General features: G+C 34.9%; 2 protein-coding genes across 2 annotated transcripts; both read left to right on the top strand.

The window, feature by feature from the left end:
* Positions 1-2,030: 2,030 nt before the first annotated feature.
* On the top strand, positions 2,031-3,393 carry LOC106374589 (proline-rich protein 3-like). Its single transcript, XM_013814584.3, has 2 exons — positions 2,031-2,750; positions 2,849-3,393. The coding sequence occupies exons 1-2, from the start codon at positions 2,111-2,113 to the stop codon at positions 3,172-3,174; spliced, it is 966 nt and encodes a 321-aa protein (XP_013670038.2). The 5' UTR covers positions 2,031-2,110; the 3' UTR covers positions 3,175-3,393.
* Positions 3,394-9,225: 5,832 nt separating this feature from the next.
* Positions 9,226-10,621, top strand: LOC106374588 (proline-rich protein 3-like). The gene is made up of 2 exons (XM_048753853.1): positions 9,226-9,813; positions 9,909-10,621. Exons 1-2 carry the CDS (start codon positions 9,255-9,257, stop codon positions 10,232-10,234), a joined length of 885 nt encoding a protein of 294 aa, XP_048609810.1. The 5' UTR covers positions 9,226-9,254; the 3' UTR covers positions 10,235-10,621.
* The last annotated feature ends 10,147 nt before the right edge of the window (positions 10,622-20,768 follow it).

Below are 20,768 nucleotides of genomic sequence, written 5' to 3'. Positions count from 1 at the left end.
AATTGCAATCCTAGCATAGATGCATTCTATCAGTTTATACAATGTACTCAACACAAGCAAGCTAATCGGCCGAGCAAAGAACAATCATACTTGATTTCAATTTCAATTTCAATACCATCCTAACATGAGATTCTAAGTGCAATTGCAATCAATCAATGTGATTAGGTTTAGGTATGAATGCAACAAGGCCACACGGCCACAAGTATGATTATGTCTAGAACAGTTTAATCTAATCCTATAGTTTCAGATTTCAATTTTAAACAATCTAAACTAGATCATTAGGGTTTTAGTTTAAACAAGCCAATCAATTCAGATTTCAAGATTCAAGTTTAAACAATCATAATCATAGTTCTAGGTGATCAATCAATCAAACAAAGTTTCAAATTCCAAACAATTAAAATCGATTTTTCAAATTAGGGTTTTGGGAATTCGATTTGATCTTAGATCAAGGGAGTTTAATTTTGAGATTCAAAAACCTTCAATCTTCTGATTTTAATTGATCAATGGATCAAATCTCGATTTTAGGGTTTGGATCGAACTTATAGAGCTTCGATTTACTCATAGGGTATTGATCTATTATCCTATGACTTTCATCTTTTTAGAGATTATATTTTAGGGTTTCAATCTTTACAAAACAACCAGATTCGATTCATGTTTTCAGATTTCGAATTACCTTTAGGGTTTTGAAGATTGTAGAACCGGACCACCAAGAGAACCTCGAGATGGACGATCGGACGCGAGTTGGAACAAGCTGGAACGCGAGCTGGAACGAGCTAGAATGGACGCGTGCTGAGACGCGAGCTGGAACAGAACGTGTCTGATCGGGAACGCGAGTTGTAGCTGTCCGGGATGCAAGCTGAGAACAGATGGAGCTGAGGCTGAGTTTGTCTAGTATCAGGAACGCCTTAGGGCTGGGGCTGATCGGATGAACACGAGCTGGAACGCTTGCAAGAACAGATTAGGGTTCGGATTAGGGTTCCAAAGCATATCGGCGCGCACTGTATCGGTGCGTGAGGGTGCGTCAGTGGTCAGATTGACAAACGGTTAGCACTGACTGATTCGTCTCGGCAAGAGCTTTGATTTGATATCTTGATCGTTTTCTGGGTCCTTACGGTTTGGGAGAACGACCTCTTTGAAGTTCCGGGGCAGATTCATCTTTGTTTAGGGTTAGAGGCTATCGTGCTGATAACGTGTTGTAAATAGAAGGTTTGAGAACTGAATGTTTCTATGTTTTATTAATGAATAAGAGATCCCTTTATATAAGGGTTACATGAGAGATAAATGGAAATACATAAATGGAAAGATTACAAATCATAAACCATCAAGGAATAGGAAAACTAGAAGAATGGAAACTCCTTGGCCGCCAATCTCTCTCTCTCTCTCCAAGTCGTGGCCGCCTCTCTCTAGGATTTGGACCGTCTCTCTCTAGGTTTGGGCCGGTTATGGACCGGGCCGGTTATAGACATCCACCAATTGATTTATAACAGAATTTAACTATTCACCACCATAGGGATGAATCTAAGTATTTGTTCTTTTGAAAAATAAAACCTCGCGGATATCTAGTCGATCGTGACATGTGCAACCAATTGAGTCGTACAACTCGTATTACGTATGACTTTGTTGTTAATACTTGTTATGCTAATATTTTCAACTATAAATGAGCTTAAGGAATCTTTTCTAATCAAATTCATTCAGCAGTTATAGGAATTGGGGCTTCAGTCCATCTAGGAAAAGGCATGCTCAATCATCAAGTCATGAACAAGTTTGTTTTGATCTGGGAACAATTTGCATCGTACGCAGAAGAGTAAAAAGTACTTGTTAATGAACGTCCGGTAGCCCAAAAAAGGTTAATTATATAGCAATTGGTGGGCGACCGTGTGTATGGTTGTGACTTGTGAATGGGGGTCATGTATATGATCGTGCATCACACTAATATGAATACCAAAACATGATTTTCTATTATTCATTTGTAATGATAACAATTTTAAATTCTTCATTACTCGTTAACATTTTCTTATAAAACCCCATTTGATGTAATCATTTTCCTCATCCCACTCAGAAACAAACAAAAGAACTAGCGTAAGGCAAAAGAAAGGCCACGCTCTCTGCAATGGCGATAAAAAGCACCTCCTTCACCATTTGCCTCCTATTTTCTTTGGCCACCATAGCCACTGCTTACTACTCTCCCTCATCTCCTCCGGTTCACCAATCACCAGCTTACACCCACAAGCCTACACTCCCACCTCCAGTTTACACTCCACCAGTTTACAAGCCAACCCTTCTCCCTCCGGTCTACACTAAACCAACTCTTCCACCTCCCGTTTACACTCCACCGGTTTACAAGCCAACTCTCCCTCCTCCCGTCTACAAAAAGTCTCCAACCTATTCTCCTCCTTCATATGTCCCAAAACCAACTTATTCTCCACCCACCAAGCCATACGTCCCAAAACCAACATACACTCCACCCACCAAGCCATATATCCCAAAACCAACAACCTACACTTCTCCCACCAAGCCATATGTCCCAAAGCCAACCTACACTCCTCCCACCAAGCAATATGTTCCAAAACCAACATACACTCCTCCCACCAAGCCATATGTCCCAAAGCCAACCTACACCCCACCCACCAAGCCATATGTCCCAAAGCCAACCTACACTCCTCCCACCAAGCCATATGTTCCAGAGATTCTTAAAGTTGTTGATGGCATCATTCTTTGCAAAAAAGGTTATGAAACCTACCCAATTCAAGGTATAAATACATACTTCATCTTCCATAATTAAATATCTATGAAAAAGTTACAAAAAAATATTTATGATCCGAAAACTCGGTTAATTAAATTCATGTAGGAGCCAAGGCAAAGATCGTGTGCTCTGAGCCAGGATCATACGGGAAGAAGGACGTTGTGATCTACAGCGATCCAACTGACTCTAAGGGATACTTCCACGTGGCGTTGACCGACATCATCAAGAACCTACTTCACTGTCGTGTCAAGCTCTACACATCTCCAGTTGAGACTTGTAAGAACCCAACCAATGTCAACAAGGGTCTCACCGGAGTTCCATTGTCTATGTACGGATACCGTTACCACTCCGACAAGAACTTGAAGATCTTTAGCGTCGGACCTTTTTACTTCACCGGTCCCAAGTCTGCTCCCACCACTCCCAAATACTGATGATCACATTAATATGGTGATGATCTTGCATGCATTATATGTGAGGTCACGTTGATCAATTTACTGTTTGGAAACTTTTCCCTTCGAAATGTTCTTTTGTTTCTTTGTATCAATTTCATTTGATTCGTTGCATTACCGATGCAATCTTTTTTATTGGTTATGTTATTTTTTGCAATTGTATTTAATAAAATTTTCTGAGGAACATTTTTGTTTGATCTATGCGACTGCTTATATAAATATGTAAGAAATTTTGTCGTCATTATTATAAAAATTAATTTGGTAGAGTTTATTTGTAATTTGTTGATTGTTCTCAAGATATAATGTTTCTTCTTCTGTTGTGAATGCTGTGTGGACTTGTGTCTACTGAATTCATGAACAACTATTTCTCCTTTATGGACCCAATAAACCATAGTTTACGAGTCTAATGATGTACAGTCATTAACCATAGATTGGTTGCACGATATAATTATACAATACGAAAATCACACGAACACTATGAATCGGCACTAATTTAGTCCTGGAACCAAGTCTAGCCCTTGTATATAACATCATAGAATCAGTATATGCTCAGGGTAGCCGAGAGCTATCGATCTGTTTGGCTATTTGCAAAGTCGAGCTATAAGATATTTGAACCAAGCCGAATGTTGGCTGGAAATATGCAATCCTTTTCAGAGGAAGGATCGTGGATAAAACATCAACTGAGGTTTGCATCGATACTCAAAGCGACACTGAAGATTCTTAATGTATGTTAGCTTTAGATTCTTCCCTCCCCTCTTGTGTTTCGGTTGTGTGTGGAATAGTGTTTGTTAAGGTCAGAGCTTGTTACTTACGTAGATATCTGTAGCGTGAGTTTTATAGAAGATACATGTCATAATAATTATTAAATGTCGATGAACGGAATCTTGATATGTTTTGTAGAATGAAATAAGTAATATTTGTGCTTTGTTCTGAAATGTGTACTTTTTTTACAGATTGAAGATGCATGAGGAGAGTTCATCAAGGCGTAAAACTGATGAGGATGTTCAGGAAGGAGCTGTTCCTGCTTATCTTCTTGATCGTGAGAATACCTCTCGGGGCTCGGCCTAAGGTTTGTTTTTTGTTTCAGAGTTGATGTAGGTTCTTAGCAACACTATTAAACAAAAGAGGAAAAGTATGTGTTTAGTTTGAGATGCTAAGCTTTGTTCTTACTCATCATCATATTATATGCCTAGTACCAAGAATTTTTTTTAAGAACCCTTGAATAAGAGATTCTCATTGGAACACCCGAATGTTGGTGTCTGTTAACTAAATCTCTTAAGTAACATTTAATACTTAAAAATAATTAGGAGACCCAAAGTAGGTTTTTGGGTTAATGATGCCTTATATTGCAGGCAAGTTGATCAGTACTAGCTGGATGACTAAATAGTTGGTCAACGTATAATAAATATTATAGAGCTCGAGGGTCTTGCTGCGCAATTTTCCAAGATTAACTTAATCAAATTTTGAGTTTGTTCTACTGCTTTAAATATTGTGTGCAATATTTTTGAGTTATTCTTGGGTGGAGGTGAACACGTAAGTTCACCAACCAATATGAATTAGTTATTTCATATTTAGTATCTTTAAAAAAAAGAAACAAAATATTGTAAATTTATATCATGATTTAAATTAAAAATAAATAAAAAATAGTACTAATTGCAAAAAAAAAATTTAACACCGTTAGCAATAAAATTAAATCTTAAAAATACTAAATCCAACGATTTAAGGGTTAGGATTAAGGGTTTAGTGTTTTTAAGATTTAGTGTTTATTGTTTTTGATTTAGAGTTTAGGATTTATCCAAGGTTTATGGTTTCTACCCAAGGGTTTAGGGTGTACCCAAGAGTTTATGGTTTAGGATTTAGAGTTTAGTGTTTTGCTGACGGAGTTAAAAATTCTTTTTTCTTGCAACTAGTACTATTTTTTATTTTTTTTTTTAATTTTAAAGTCATGATATAAATTGATAATATTTTGTTTCTTTTTTTTAAAGATATTGAATATAAAATAACTAATTCCTATTGGTTAGTGAAGCTATAGGTTCACCATATGGGGTGAACCCAAGAATAACTCGGATGAACCCAAGAATAACTCGGATGAACCCAAGAATAACTCAATATTTTGACTTATTTTTGGATGCATCCCCTCGGGTGAACTTCTAGGTTCACCAACCAATAGAATTTTATTATTTCATATTTCATATCTTTTAAAAAAGTAAACAAAATATTGTCAAGTTATATTATGTTCTTAAAATAGATAAAAGTAAAAAAATAAATAAAAACCTTAAATCATAATCCCTAAACCCTTGGGTAAACCCTGTGAACCCTAAACCCTTGGATAAATTATAAACTCTAAATAAAAAACATTAAACACTAAACACTCAAGGGTTTAGGATTTAGGGTTTAGTGTTTTAGTGTTTTTGATTTAGAGTTTAGGAATTATCCAAAAGTTTAGGGTTTATATAAGAGTTTAGTGTTTTGCTGACGACGTTAAAAATATTTTAATATTTAAAAAAAAATCTTTTTTTGTAACTACTATTATTATTTATTTATTTATATCTTTTTTTTTAAAACATAATATAACTTGACAATAATTTGTTTCTTTTTCTAAAAGATATGAAATATTAAATAAAGAAATCTTATTGGTTGGTGAATCTAGAGGTTCACCCTTAGGAGGTGAACCCAAGAATAATTCAATATTTTTTGCAATAAAAACTTTCTGAATACTTAATATCTTCTCATTCCACAAAATGTTCACCGTTACAATGAAAAATTAAAAGAATATTCCATCTCGTTCCATATTGTTCCTCGTCATTCCAAAAGAAATAACAACACTCATTTCAAAAATCATTCCGAGTCCAAATAGTTTTGAAATCAGTGCCGATCCTAAAAGAAAGCATTACAAGCACTCACTTCCAGCCCACAAAAAATACTTGCATAAATCAGTTTTTAAAAAAAAAAAATTGTGTATAAAATTTATAAAAATGGTCAAATTTTTAAAAATGGTCAAATTTTTAAAAATTGCTTGTAGTCTTTTTTATGTGAGGAGAGAAATTCTTGGGTTCACCCCATAGGATGAAACTCTAGATTCACCAACCAATAGTGTTTGAGTATTTGATATTTGATACCTTTTAAAAAAAGGAAACAAAATTGAATTTCCAAATAAGATTATATTTTTTAAATAAAATAATAAAAATACATAAAAATAGTTACAAAAAATAAATAAATTAATATTGTTAAGTCTTCAGTAAAATACTAAACCCTATACCCTAAATCCTAAACCCTAAACGTTAAACCTTAAACTTTGGATAAACTCTAAACCGTTGGAAAATCTTAAACCCTAAATCATACATTAAAAAATAAATTTTAATAACACTAAACCTTAAATCCTAATCACTAAACCCTAAACCCTTGGGTAAACTCTGAACCCTTGGATAAATCAAAAACTCTAGGGTTTAATTTTAAATATTTTTGATTTAGAGTTTATGATTTATCCAAGGGTTCAGGGTTTATCCAAGGGTTTAGGGTTTATCCAAGGGTTTAGGGTTTAGGGTTTAGTGTTATTAAGATTTAGTTTTTAATGTATGATTTAGGGTTTAAAATTTTTCAATGGTTTACGGTTTATCCAAGATTTAAGGTTTATAATTTAGGGTTTGGAGTTTAGGATTTTGGGTATAGGATTTAGTATTTTGCTAACGGTTTAACAATATTTATTTATTTATTTTTTGTAACTATTTTTATGTATTTTTATTATTTTATTTTAAAAATATAATCTAATTTGGATATTCAATTTTATTTTCTTTTTTAAAAGATATCAAATATCAAATACTGAAACACTATTGGATGGTGAACCTGATAACTTCTCATGTGAGGACCAGTACTCTGTGGAATAAGTGGAATAATAGTTCCACTAGGATAATACATGCGCCTTGCGCAGGGTGAGTTTATTTCTATATATTATCGATCATTTTTTTATATATTTGATCATTTTATTTATATATATACAATATTTTTTGTTGTTATTATATCATTTCTTTCTGATTGATCAAATCAATTTTTATTAAAACTCATGGAACAAAACTATAATTAATACATCATGGTTGGTCGGATTGGACATTAAACAAATTATGACATAAAAACCTTATTTTTTTCATCAAACACATTCTTGAAAAAAGTGAACAGTGTTGTTTTCACAGTTGAATTATTTTGACTTTTATCTTCCATATGGTTTTGAAAGCTTTCAAATCAACCATCGAATTGATACATGTCATTTTAATGTTTTTAGTCGTATACTTAAGGAAAACTTACATTTTTGTAATTTAAAGTCGTTTTAAAAAATTCAAAATATAACATATAAGAAAAAGTCTAACATATAAGAAAAATATAACATATAAGGTGTCCTCATTTTTGTATTTTAAAGTCGTTTAAAAAAAATAACATATAAGGTTTCCTCATTTTTGTAATTTAATGTCATTTTAAAAAATTTTAAATATAACATATAAGAAAAAATCTAATTTTTTTATTATATGGTTAATGTGATTGTTTATTTTATTTAATAATATAAAATTAAACAAAATGAAGAAGGATGCAAAAATTGTTATCAAATCTTTATTATTCATAATCATTAATTGCCATATATATGTAAATCATATTAGGTAATTTCGTAGCTTTTATTTAGGGAAAAAATACACACTTCTTATATTTTAGGTTAATATAATGTTCTCTAGTGGACATTAAACAAATTATGACATAAAAACCTTATTTTTTTCCTCGAACACATTCTTGAAAAAGTGAACAGTATTATTTTCACAGTTGAATTATTTTGACTTTTATCTTACATATGGTTTTGAAAGCTTTCAAATCAGCCATCGAACAGATACATGTCATTTTAATGTTTTTAGTCGTATACTTAAGGAAAACTTACATTTTTGTAATTTAAAGTCGTTTTAAAAAATTCAAAATACAACATATAAGAAAAAATCTAACATATAAGAAAAATATAACATATAAGGTGTCATCATTTTTGTATTTTAAAGTCGTTTTAAAAAAAATAACATATAAGGTTTCCTCATTTTTTAATTTAATGTCATTTAAAAAAAATTCCAAATATAACATATAAGAAAAAAAATCTAATTTTTTTATTATATAGTTAATGTGATTTTTTATTTTTTTAATAATATAAAATTAAACAAAATGAAGAAGAATGCAAAAATTGTTATCAAATCTTTATTATTCATAATCATTAATTGCCATATATATGTAAATCATATTAGGTAATTCTGTATCTTTTATTTAAGGAAATAATACACATTTCTTATATTTTAGGTTAATATAATGTTCTCTAGTGTTATATAATTATGAAATAATGTGACACCATTAGATTAAACTATACTTTATATTAGATGCTCTAGAATTCTTTGAAATGGAATTTAGAAGGCATTTAGAATGCCACCTAGAATTTGGGGTTTTTTTTTAATTAATACAAAATTAAGGTTCTAATTTTTCAAATGCTTCTCAATTAATATATAGGGGATTCCAACGGATTCTATTGATTATCATTCCTTTAATTTCACTTATTTCTTTTATTAACATCGAGTTACATCCTTTGTTGTTATGCTAATACTGTCAACTATAAATGAGCTTAAGGAATCTTTTCTAATCAAATTCATTCAGAAATTTTAGGCATTGGGTTCAAGTTCATATTGGAAAAGGCATGCTCAATCATCAAGTCATGAACAAGTTGCATCATTAAAAAGTATTAGTTCTAAATGTCCGGTTGCCCAAAAAAAAGTTAATTAACGTCCTTTTCAGTGCTCATATAGCTCTTTGATGGGTGACCGTGTGTATGGTTGTGAATGGGGATCATGATTTTTTTATCGTGCATCACACTAATATGAATACCAAAACATGATTTTCTATTATTCACTTGTGATGATAACATTTTTAAATTCTTCATTACTCGTTGACATTTTCTTATAAAACCCCATTTGATGTAATCATTTTCCTCATCCCACTTAGAAACAAACAAAAGAACTAGCTAGCGTAAGGTAAAAAAAGTCGCGCTCTCTGCAATGGCGATAAAACGCACCTCCTTGGCCATTTGCTTCCTCTTTTCCTTGGCAACCATAGCCACTGCTTACTACTCTCCCTCATCTCCGCCGGTTCACCAATCACCGGTTTACACCCACAAGCCTACACTCCCACCTCCAGTTTACACTCCACCAGTTTACAAGCCAACCCTTCCCCCTCCGGTCTACACCATACCAACTCTTCCACCTCCCGTTTACACTCCACCGGTTTACAAGCCAACTCTCCCTCCTCCCGTCTACAAAAAGTCTCCAAGCTATTCTCCTCCTTCATATGTCCCAAAACCAACTTATTCTCCACCCACCAAGCCATATGTCCCAAAAACAACATACACTCCACCCACCAAGCCATATGTTCCAAAACCAACCTATACTCCACCCACGAAGCCATATGTCCCAAAGCCAACCTACACTCCACCCACGAAGCCATATGTTCCAAAACCAACCTACACTCCCCCCACCAAGCCATATGCCCCAGAGGTTCCTAAAGTCGTTGATGGCATCATCCTTTGCAAAAACGGCTACGAAACCTACCCAATTCAAGGTATAAATAAATATTTAAACTTCCGTAATTAAATAAATATCTATGATTACAACAAAATTACTAATCTGAAAACTCGGTTAACTGAATTCATGTAGGAGCCAATGCCAAGATCGTATGCTCCGAGCCAGGATCATATGGGAAGAAGGATGTTGTGATCTACAGCAATCCAACTGACTCTAAGGGATACTTCCACGTGGCGTTGACCGACATCATCAAGAACCTACTTCACTGTCGTGTCAAGCTCTACGCATCTCCAGTTGAGACTTGCAAGAACCCAACCAATGTCAACAAGGGTCTCACCGGAGTTCCATTGTCGATGTACGGATACCGTTACCACTCCGACAAGAACTTGAAGATCTTTAGCGTCGGACCTTTCTACTTCACCGGTCCCAAGTCTGCTCCTACCACTCCCAAATACTGATGATGATCACATTAATATGGTGATGAACTTGCATGCATTATATATGAGGTCACGTTGATCAATATATTGTTTGTAACCTTTCCCTTTCAAAATGTCCATTTGTTTCTTTGTACCAATTTCATTTGATTTGTTGTCCATTTGTTTCTTTGTACCAATTTCATTTGATTTGTTGCATTACCGATGCAATCTTTCTTCTTGGTTATGTTATTTTTTGCAATTCTATTTAATAAAATTGTCTGAGGAACATATTTGTTTTACCTATGCAACGCCCAATAAACCATAGTATACGAGTCCAATGCTATACGGTCATTATTCATTAACAATAGATTAGTTGCACGATATAACTATCTATCTAGTATATATTTTACCAAAAACAATTTTTTTTTAACACAAACTTGCATTAATCTAAGGGAAATTGGGTTGTATAACCATCAAACAAATTATAATTCACCCACTACCTAAAAGCCTTCTTTTTTCTATATATACTGTACATATTATAGATTATTGTCATATTACCTTCATATTCAACCGGTGAAATCTACTACCAAAAAAAATTAAATAAATAATTAATTAATCTAACAAGTAAAATATGTGGCCATGTTGTATTCAGTCTCACCTCCCAAAATAATTAGCTTTCAGGAAGATGAAGATGAATGTGGTCTTTCATTATGCACACATCTTCTTGAACTGAATTTCTTCTTATGAGAAGAACAAAGAACAACGATGAATGCGTATATGGTGAGCAGACATAACAACTCTTTCATTTCTTTTCCTCCTTCTCTTAAATCATTGATTCTCACATCATGATTTTGTTTTCATACTTTGTTTTCGTTTCTTTTTTACTTTAGTGATTCAATGATGAAGACTAACGACGGCGGACCGGTAAAAGCATCGCCGTGTCAGAGAAAAGGAGAAGAGATGAAGATGATCTCTATAAGGTAGTGAAGAATAACGACGGTGAACGAAGTGAAGGTGTATCAGCATGTTTGACAAAAAGAAGAATTGAAGAAGATGAACTTATCGTCTATACTGTATTCAGGAAAGGAATAGTATAGTATATATTCTTTAGTATGTAAAGTTATTATACTATTTGGGATATATATATATATACTGCTCCTTAAAAATATAATCATCTTTATATTTTCAAATTTGATAGTTTTCTTCTATGTCATTTTGTGTAATTGATTGTAATATGAAATTCATACTATATTGGTTTAAGTGTAATGATTAAAACCAATTTTGGATAAATGATAAATAAACTCTTATACTAGTGTACTATGTTACATTTCTACACTATAAATAATATTTATATAGTATAAACTAATATTACATAATATTATGTATTATTTTAGATTTTGATATTTGGATTTAGAGTTTATATTTGAGTTTATGGTTTAGTAATTACTGATTAGGGTTTAGTATTTAGAGTAATATGGGTGAGTTTGGGGTCAGTATTAGATTTTGAGATTTGGGTTTAGAGTTTAGGATTTAAGGTTTATACTTGGGTTTAGGGTTTATTGATTAAGATTTAGGGTTTAGTATTTAGAAGGGAGGGGTTGGGATTTGGGTGTAGTGAACATGTATCGTTTCATTTGACGATTAATAAACAATGTTCTATTTTGTTCACCAATATGTACTATATTATTTATTTTATTCCATTCCTTTTGGGTTTAGGGTCTATACTTGGGTTTAGGATTTAGTGATTAGAGTTTAGAGTTTAGTATTTGGAACGTGTGGGGTTAAGTTTGGGTTTAGTGATAACAGTTTAAGGTTTAATATTCAATATGTGCCTTCAAGTGTCCAATATTGGAAAAAAATTTATAGATTGTATTTGAGTTTATAGGTTCCTGCCTAGGGTTTAATTTTACTAAGTAGAGGTTTGGGTATAGTAAACCATATTATATATACACTATTTGGGGTTTATGCTTCCTTAATTAGGGTTTAACTTTAATAATTAATGGTGTGTCTTGTATTGTTGTATTTTTGCGGGTGGGGAAGGTTTACTATTTGCATTCCATACTATGGATACACCACTGAAAAATTTTGATTATTTGAAACATTCGTGTACTATACTACTTAGATTATATGGAATATAAGAAATGTAACACGCTATCCAAGTAAATGTGCCTTTAAGTGTCTAATATTGGAAAATAATTTATAGATTGTATTTGGGTTTATAGGTTCATGCATAGGGCTTAGATTTAGTAAGTAGAGGTTTGGGTTTAGTAAACTATATTATATATATTCTATTTGGGTTTATGCTTCCTTAATTTGGGTTTAGCTTTATTAATCAGGTGTGTCTTTCTTCTTTCTTTGGGTCATTTATTTCTTCTTCTGTGCCGGCAACTTGCATATGTGGAGGATATAACCGGATAATATGAAGCCTAAATGTTAGTTTATTCATTTAGGGTTTAGTGATTAAGATTTAGAGTTGAGATTTGGGTTTAGTGACCCTATCATGTATTGTTCCATTTGACGATTAATAAAGATTGTTCTCTTTTGTTCACAATTATGTACTATACTATATGTTTTTTTCCATTCTATCAGGGTTTAGGGTCTATAATTGGGTTTAGGGTTTAGTGATTAGGATTTAGGGTTTAGTGATTAGTATTTAGTGTTTAGGTTTTAGTGATTAGTATTTAGGTTTAGTGATTAGTATTTAAAGTTTAGTAATTAGGGGTTGGGTTTAGAGTTTAGTATGATATTTTCCATCTTTAATAGTATAGTTTAATATCACAAAGTATTATATATATTTTCAGATTTTAATTTTATTTTAAAATTATAAATATATAATATAGTTTACATTTGAGTTTGGGTTTAGTGATTCATTTAGGGTTTAGTATTTAAAATTTGGAGTTAGCTTTAGGTTTATATTTGAGCTTATGGTTTATATTTGGATTTAGGGTTTAGTGGTTAGGGTTTAAGGTTGAATATTTAAATTAGTTTTAGATTGAGATAAGTTTTAGTATCTAGATTTAAACACATGCTTAACGAGGAAAGTTAACGAGGAAAAACAATCCTCGTAAATTTACGTCGATTTTACGAGAAACTTACGTGGAAAACTAATGTCATCGTTATTTCCTCGTAAAGTAACGACAAAAGCGTTTCGTCGTAAATATGACGTAAACTTCGCGTGTTATTTACGAGGAAATAATTTACGTGTATTTAGCGAGAAAATTTTGAATCCACCAACTTTGTAGGTGTTACACGTTTTTTTTTGCCACCTGATTAATTTTCGTCGTAAATTCATAGGAAAATTACAACAACCAGATTCGAAATTTCCTATAAATATGGATGTTTGAACATCATTTTAAACACACCAACAACAAAAAACGTGAAAGACAAAAAAATGGCTGGCTCCGGGACTATTTACGAGTTGCGGAAGTGGATGTATATGCATAGAGATGCTAACGGGAGAGTGACGAAAGAATACCTTGCGGTCCTGGAGACATTTATGCATCAAGCAGATTCAACACCGCTCGCCCAAGAAAGTGGTAAGATGTTCTGTCCTTGTCGAAAATGCAACAATTCGAAACTGGCAAACCGTAAAAATGTTTGGAAGCATTTAATAAATAGAGGTTTCACGCCAAATTACTATATCTGGTTTCAACATGGAGAAGGTTTTAATTATGATCAGAATGAAGCTAGTAGTAGTATTAGCAATTTTCAGGAAAAAGAACCGGTTGATCATCATTTGCATAATGAACATAGTTACCATCAGGAGGAGATGGTAGATTATGATAGGGTTCATGATATGGTAGCTGATGCATTCGTAGCTCATGATGAAGATGAAAAACCTAATATAGATGCAAAAAAGTTTTACGAAATGTTAAACGCGGCGAATCAACCACTTTACAGTGGTTGTAGAGAAGGTCTCTCTAAATTGTCGTTAGCTGCTAGAATGATGAATATTAAAACTGATCACAATCTACCTGAAAGTTGCATGAACGACTGGGCGGACTTGTTTAAAGAGTATTTGCCGGAAGACAATGTGTCTGCTGATTCTTATTATGAGATTCAGAAACTGGTTTATAGTCTTGGGTTGCCTTCGGAGATGATAGATGTTTGCATCGACAACTGCATGATATATTGGGGAGATGATGAGAAGCTAGAAGAATGTCGATTCTGCAAGAAGCCACGATTCAAGCCGCAAGGATGGGGACGTAATAGGGTACTGTACCAAAGGATGTGGTACCTACCAATTACAGACAGATTGAAAAGATTGTATCAATCAGAGAAGACTTCTGGAAAGATGAGATGGCATGCCGAGCATACTCAGACGGATGGTGAGATGACTCATCCATCAGATGCAAGAGCCTGGAAACATTTCAACAAAGTACATCCGGATTTCGCTAGCAATAGCCGGAATGTGTATCTCGGACTATGCGCAGATGGATTTAGTCCGTTCGGAATGTCAGGGAGACAATATTCATTGTGGCCAGTCTTTCTTACACCATACAACCTGCCACCGAGATGTGCATGCAACGAGAGTTGCTATTCTTGACCATATTAATACCTGGTCCGAACCATCCAAAAAGGTCCCTGGATGTTTTCCTACAACCACTGATAAAAGAGTTGAAGGATTTGTGGTCAACAGGGGCGAGGACGTATGACTGTTCAACGAAGACGAATTTTACGATGCGAGCGATGCTTTTGTGGACCATAAGTGATTTTTCTGCCTATGGGATGTTGTCTGGATGGACTACACATGGGAGATTAGCTTGTCCATATTGTAATGGAACGACAGATGCGTTTCAACTGAAGAATGGTAGGAAGACAAGTTGGTTTGATTGTCACTGTCGATTTCTTCTCATTGGCCATCCTTACCGAAGAAACAAAAATTTGTTTAGGCACAAAAGGGTTGTGAGAGACACTCCTCCTCCATATCTAACTGGAGAACAAATTGAAGCGCAAATCGACTACTACGGAGCTAACAAAACAGTTCGTTGGGGTGGTAATTGGCATGTCCCTCGTAATATGTCTGATTCTTACGGTGTTCATCACAACTGGCACAAGGAGAGTATATTTTGGGAGTTGCCATATTGGAAGGATCTTCTTCTGCGCCACAACCTCGATGTGATGCATATAGAGAAGAATTTCTTTGAGAACATCATGAATACAATATTGAATGTCCCAGGGAATACAAAAGACAACATAAAACCAAGGTTGGACTTGCCGGATATTTTCTCAAGAAGTGAGTTACATATTAAAAGCAATGGACAAGTTCTCGTTCCGATATTCAAATTATCTTCAGAAAAAAAGTCGGTGTTGTTCAACTGGGTGGCATCCGAAGTGAAGTTCCCCGATGGGTATGTTTCGAATCTTTCTAGATGTGTTGAAAGGGTCAAAAATTCTCCGGGATGAAGAGTCATGATTGTCATGTCTTTATGCAACGACTACTGCTCTTTGCATTTGCGGAGCTACTTCCAACAAACGTACATGAAGCACTTGCAGGTACGTAGTGTATTATATCACAATAATTTTATAACGGTCTAATTTGCAAAATAATATATGACTAACAATGTGTTAAATTTTTTTTTGGAATATAAAAGGCATTGGAGCATTTTTCAGGGATCTGAGCACACGCACTCTTAAAGAAGAAGTTGTGGAACAGCTTCAGGAGAACATTCCCATCTTATTGTGCAACTTGGAGAAGATATTTCCTCCTGGATTTTTTGACGTCATGGAGCATCTAGCTGTCCATTTCCCATATGAGGCATTGCTTCGTGGACCTGTACATTACGAATGGATGTATCAGTATGAGCGAGCCATGAAATATTTGAAGGGAAAAGCAAAGAACCTCGCCAAAGTTGAAGGTTCTATAATTGCTGGAAGTTTGACGGAAGAAGTTTCTCACTTCACATCGTACTACTTTGCGTCAAAAGTACGTACCCGGAGAAGAGCTCCAAGAAGATATGATGATGGTGGTGTTGCGCCAACATATGCAGTTTTTGGTGTTCCAAACATCTTTAGCCAGATTGGGCGACTCGGTGGGAAGTCTAAAGAGGTTTGGTGGTCGAGTGAACAAGACGCTCATAGTGCACACACCTATATTCTACTCAATTGCGAGGATCCATTGATGCGTTATTTTAAAAGGTAACATATATGGACACTTCGAAACACATATAAGTATAATTAATTATATAATTGCGAGAGATTCATTCCTATAAAATGTGATTTTACAGCCTATTTGTTTCTCAAGTCGAAGAAACATTTCCTGGTATATCCACAAGTGACGTAGACAAAAGGAAAGATCAACATTTCATTAAGTGGCTGCGGAATCAGGTATTAACTCAAACTCTTTTTTCATACATGATCTGTATTTCATTAACATTCTCTTTATTTTTGCAGGTTGATTATGACGACGATGCAGATTATCCTAAGTGGTTACACGAAGTAATTCAATTTCCACTTGTAAAGATCACCACATCACAGATGTATTTCACACGAGGCTATACTTTTCACACATATGAGTCTGGTAGACAGCGGGCGACCAGTAACTATGGAATATGTGTGAAAGGGGAAACAGATTTCTACGGGATCTTTACGGAGATTATTGAAGTCGAATTTCCAGGGATACTGAAGCTGAAATGCGTCCTCTTCAAATGTGAATGGTTCGACCCTGTCGTCAACAGAGGTGTTCGGTCTAACAAATTCGGTGTAGTTGATGTCAACGGTGGACGAAGGTACAACAAATTCGAGTATTTCATCTTAGCTTCACAAGCAGACCAAGTTAGCTTCCTTCCATACCCTCGGATGAGAGATTCAGGTATAAATTGGTTAGCAGTGATCAAAGTTACACCTCGAGGACGAATCATCAGTGGAGAAGAACCACCATTGCAAGAAGAACAGATAAATGAAGTCGAGGAACCTGAACAAGAAATTGATGACATCCTTCTCATTGATCCGCATAATCACGAGTACGAAGATCTTACCGATGATGCCACAGACGAAGCTGTTGAAGACGAGTTTAATGAAAATGATGATGTTTCTAGTGATGACATGAGAATGTCGATGTATCCGATTGATGTATTTGATTTTGTGTAGTGTGTTTTATGAATAAGATGTGGGAGTTTGTTTTATGAATAAGGTAATGTGGGGTTTGTTTTATAAATAAGATAATGTGGGAGTTTGTTTTATGAATAAGGTAATGTGGGAGTTTGTTTTATGAATAAGCAAATGTGGGAATTGTGGTTTGGAATGGAAATAAAGATGGGGTTTGGAATATATGAAGTAGAAAATAAGGAATATGAGGTTTGGGGTTTGGGGTTTTGGATTTTAGGGATTTAAACATAACACTCATTAATTCCACGTAAGTAAAAATCGTCGTAAAGGACTCGTAAGCCAACGAGGAAATAACGACGAAATATAAAAATAAAGAACGCGGGGCTCGTTAATTCCACGTAAGTAAAAATCGTTGTAAAAACCACGTAGGATGAAATCGTCGTAAACACCACGTATGCGAAATCGTCGTAAACACCACGTAAGAGGAATCGTCATAAACACCACGTAGGACGAAATCATCGTAAATACCTCGTAATGTAAAAACTAGAAAAAAAAGAAAAAGGAGAAAGATACCAGATTCATATGTGGCAAGACTTCCAGCAATTATAATACGTAAGTCTCGCCCACATGAATTCTAATATCTTCTTCTTTTCCTTTTTTTCAAATATTTATAATTTGAATAGGATTTTGCTGAGGAGTGTGATTTGAGATAGGGTGTGATTTGGGAGTTTGTGTGTGGTTTGAGAATGAGAGTTGTGGGTATATTTATAGAAAGCGCAGCTCGTCAATTCCACGTAAACAAAATCGTCGTTAATACCTCGTATATAAAAACACGGGCCTTTGTAATTCCTCGCTATTTCCTCGTACAATAAAACACGGGCCTTTGTAACTGCTCGATATTTCGTCGTAACCTTATGAGGAATTTGCGACGATATGTAATCTTATATATACCCCCGAGTGCTCACACTTTCTTTTCTCTCTACTTCCTCTCCACTTCCTCTCCATTTCGTAGCAATGGTAAGCCTCTCTAATTCCTCTCTAATTTGGTTAGTTTAGGATAGATTAGGTGGTTAGTATAGGGAATTTAGATAGGTTTACGGATTTTATATTATTTAGTGTTGATTAGGTGGATAATGTTGGGAAATATACCGTTGATGTTAATTTTAAAAATTAAATTTTTTTCCCAGGTTCGAAAAGGAAGACTTACTGCCCATTACAGAGAGATGTTTGGTGAGCCGGGTAGTCGTTTAGACCCCTCTTCTTCAGCTCCCGGTTCTTCGGGTCAGGAGACTGTCCCCGAGACTCAGTACACTCAGAGAGTCTCTGGGTCTACTTCTTCTAGTGCACCATCGGCTCCTCATGTGCCTTCCCCGATGGCTCATCCGACGATGCCTCCTCCTGTGCCTCCTCCGATGGCACCTCCGATGGCCGCCGATATTCATCCCGATTTGATGGTGCCTCCGAGTGCTCCTTACTCGTAGTACACTGTAGAGGACATTCCCTGTCGGCCAGGCAGAGAAGGTTTACCAGTCATCGACCCCGACCGACCGGACGGAACTTTGTGGTATGTTGCATTAATTTTTTTTTAATTCGTTTAAAATTCTTTTATAACATTAAAAATAATTTATATTTTAAATTTGTATTTTCCAGGTGGGGGGTTGACGCCTGTCTTGCATCGGACATAACCGACACAATCAAATGTTACTTCTCCATGGCACATCCAAACTGGAGTAAGACGCCTCAATACGTCAGAAAGACGTGGTTCAAAATTTACGCTGTAAGTTTCTATTAATTAATTATATATACTTTAATTTTTCATGATTTATATATATACTTTCTAAAAAACTAATTGTTAATTTATTTTTTCCAACAGTAAAAATATAATTGGGCCTTGGGGATCACTGAGAGGGTGAGGAAGAAGTTTAACGCGAAGGCGAAAGTTCGCTTGTTGGACACGGTCTCCAACTGGAAGGGTGACTAGATCGTGAAGGGGTATGAGCGTGGCAAACCCATTGAGCTCACCACGGATGTGTGGGATGGCCTCATCCGTTATTGGCGTCTTTCTGATTCCATTAGAATCGTCCAGTCTTGCTCTAACTCCCGTAACACGGTCGATGAGCACGGAAACGGGCCGATGCTTCACACTACGGGCCAAAAACCCCACACCTGTGTCCGTTTGGAAATGGTAATTAAATATTTTATTAAATAAATTTTTAATATATATATTTTTATTCTAACTTTCTTAAATGTTTTTAGGCCAAAGAGACGGGACATCTCCCGTATCTTATGGAACTTTACGAGAGGACCCATAAGAACAAGGCGGGTGTATTGTTGATGGCAAGTCCGAGCAAATCTACAACGAAGTGGTTGCTCGGATTGAAGACCGCCAGACCCAGCTGACCCAGCAGTCTACCGACGGATTACCCGTCACCTTATCCACACTCGAAGTGGATAAGATTTACGAGGAGGTAAATTTTCTAAAATTTTAATTTTTTATTATTCATTTAATTTAACTTTAAATTTTTACTAACAATATTTATTTTTTGTTTTTAAGGTTGTCCCAAAAAAAAGGGACAGACGTTGGGGATTGGTTCCGTCAACGATGTTCTGAGAGCGACATCGTCTTATGGTCAGCGACGGGATGATGAAGTCACTGAGCTGCGTAACGAGTTGACCGCGACAAAATCTGCGTTCACAGCTCGTGTGGGTGGACTCGATCGCTTCTTGGACTTTATAGCGGCCACAAATCCGGAATGGGAAACCATGTTGAGGAACATGCGACGACAAAATCTCATTCCAGGCGAGGGACCATCCGACGACACACATGCCGAGGACGATGTAGACAGGAGGAATGATGAATTCCTCCGGGCGATGCACAACTCTTAGTTCTTTTTTTTCCGTGGTTGTATTATAAATTCAAAACTTATTTATATATAAATATTTGTGTATTTATTTATTTTTAAAATTTTAATTTTATTAATACATTAAATATTTTTAAATATTTTTTAATTATATTTTTAAATTTGTTAAATATTAAAGCGAAGTGGATTCGTAGCTAATCTACGACTTATTTACGTTGAACATTTACGAGAAAATCACGAGAAATGTTAAACGAGTATTTTACGAGGAAATACTTTCAAGGTATTTACGTGAAAATTACGAAGAAAACATTTCAAGGTAATTACGTGAATTTTACGAGGAAATATGTACGTGTCGTTTACGAGGAAATGTTTTTGTGGTATTTACGAGGAACGGTAGCGACATTCTTACGTCGACTGTCTACGTGGTCTTTACGACGATTTGTTTTCTTCGTTTTTACGACGAAATATTTTCCTCGCTAATTTACGACGAATTGGCGAGGAAATATGTGTAACGACGAATGAGTAACGACAAAACGTGTTTCCTCGCTAATTCCTCGTAAAGCCTCTTTTACGACAAACTCACGAGGAAAACCGCCCTCGTAAAAATTATGTTTTCTTGTAGTGCAACGACGGTGAACGAAGTGAATGTGTATCAGCATGTTTGACAA

Source organism: Brassica napus, chromosome C4 (assembly GCF_020379485.1).
Source record: "Brassica napus cultivar Da-Ae chromosome C4, Da-Ae, whole genome shotgun sequence".
NCBI classification, from domain to species: domain Eukaryota; kingdom Viridiplantae; phylum Streptophyta; class Magnoliopsida; order Brassicales; family Brassicaceae; genus Brassica; species Brassica napus.
Note: the sequence above shows the minus strand (reverse complement) of the source record. Positions and strands in the feature narration are given on the sequence as shown.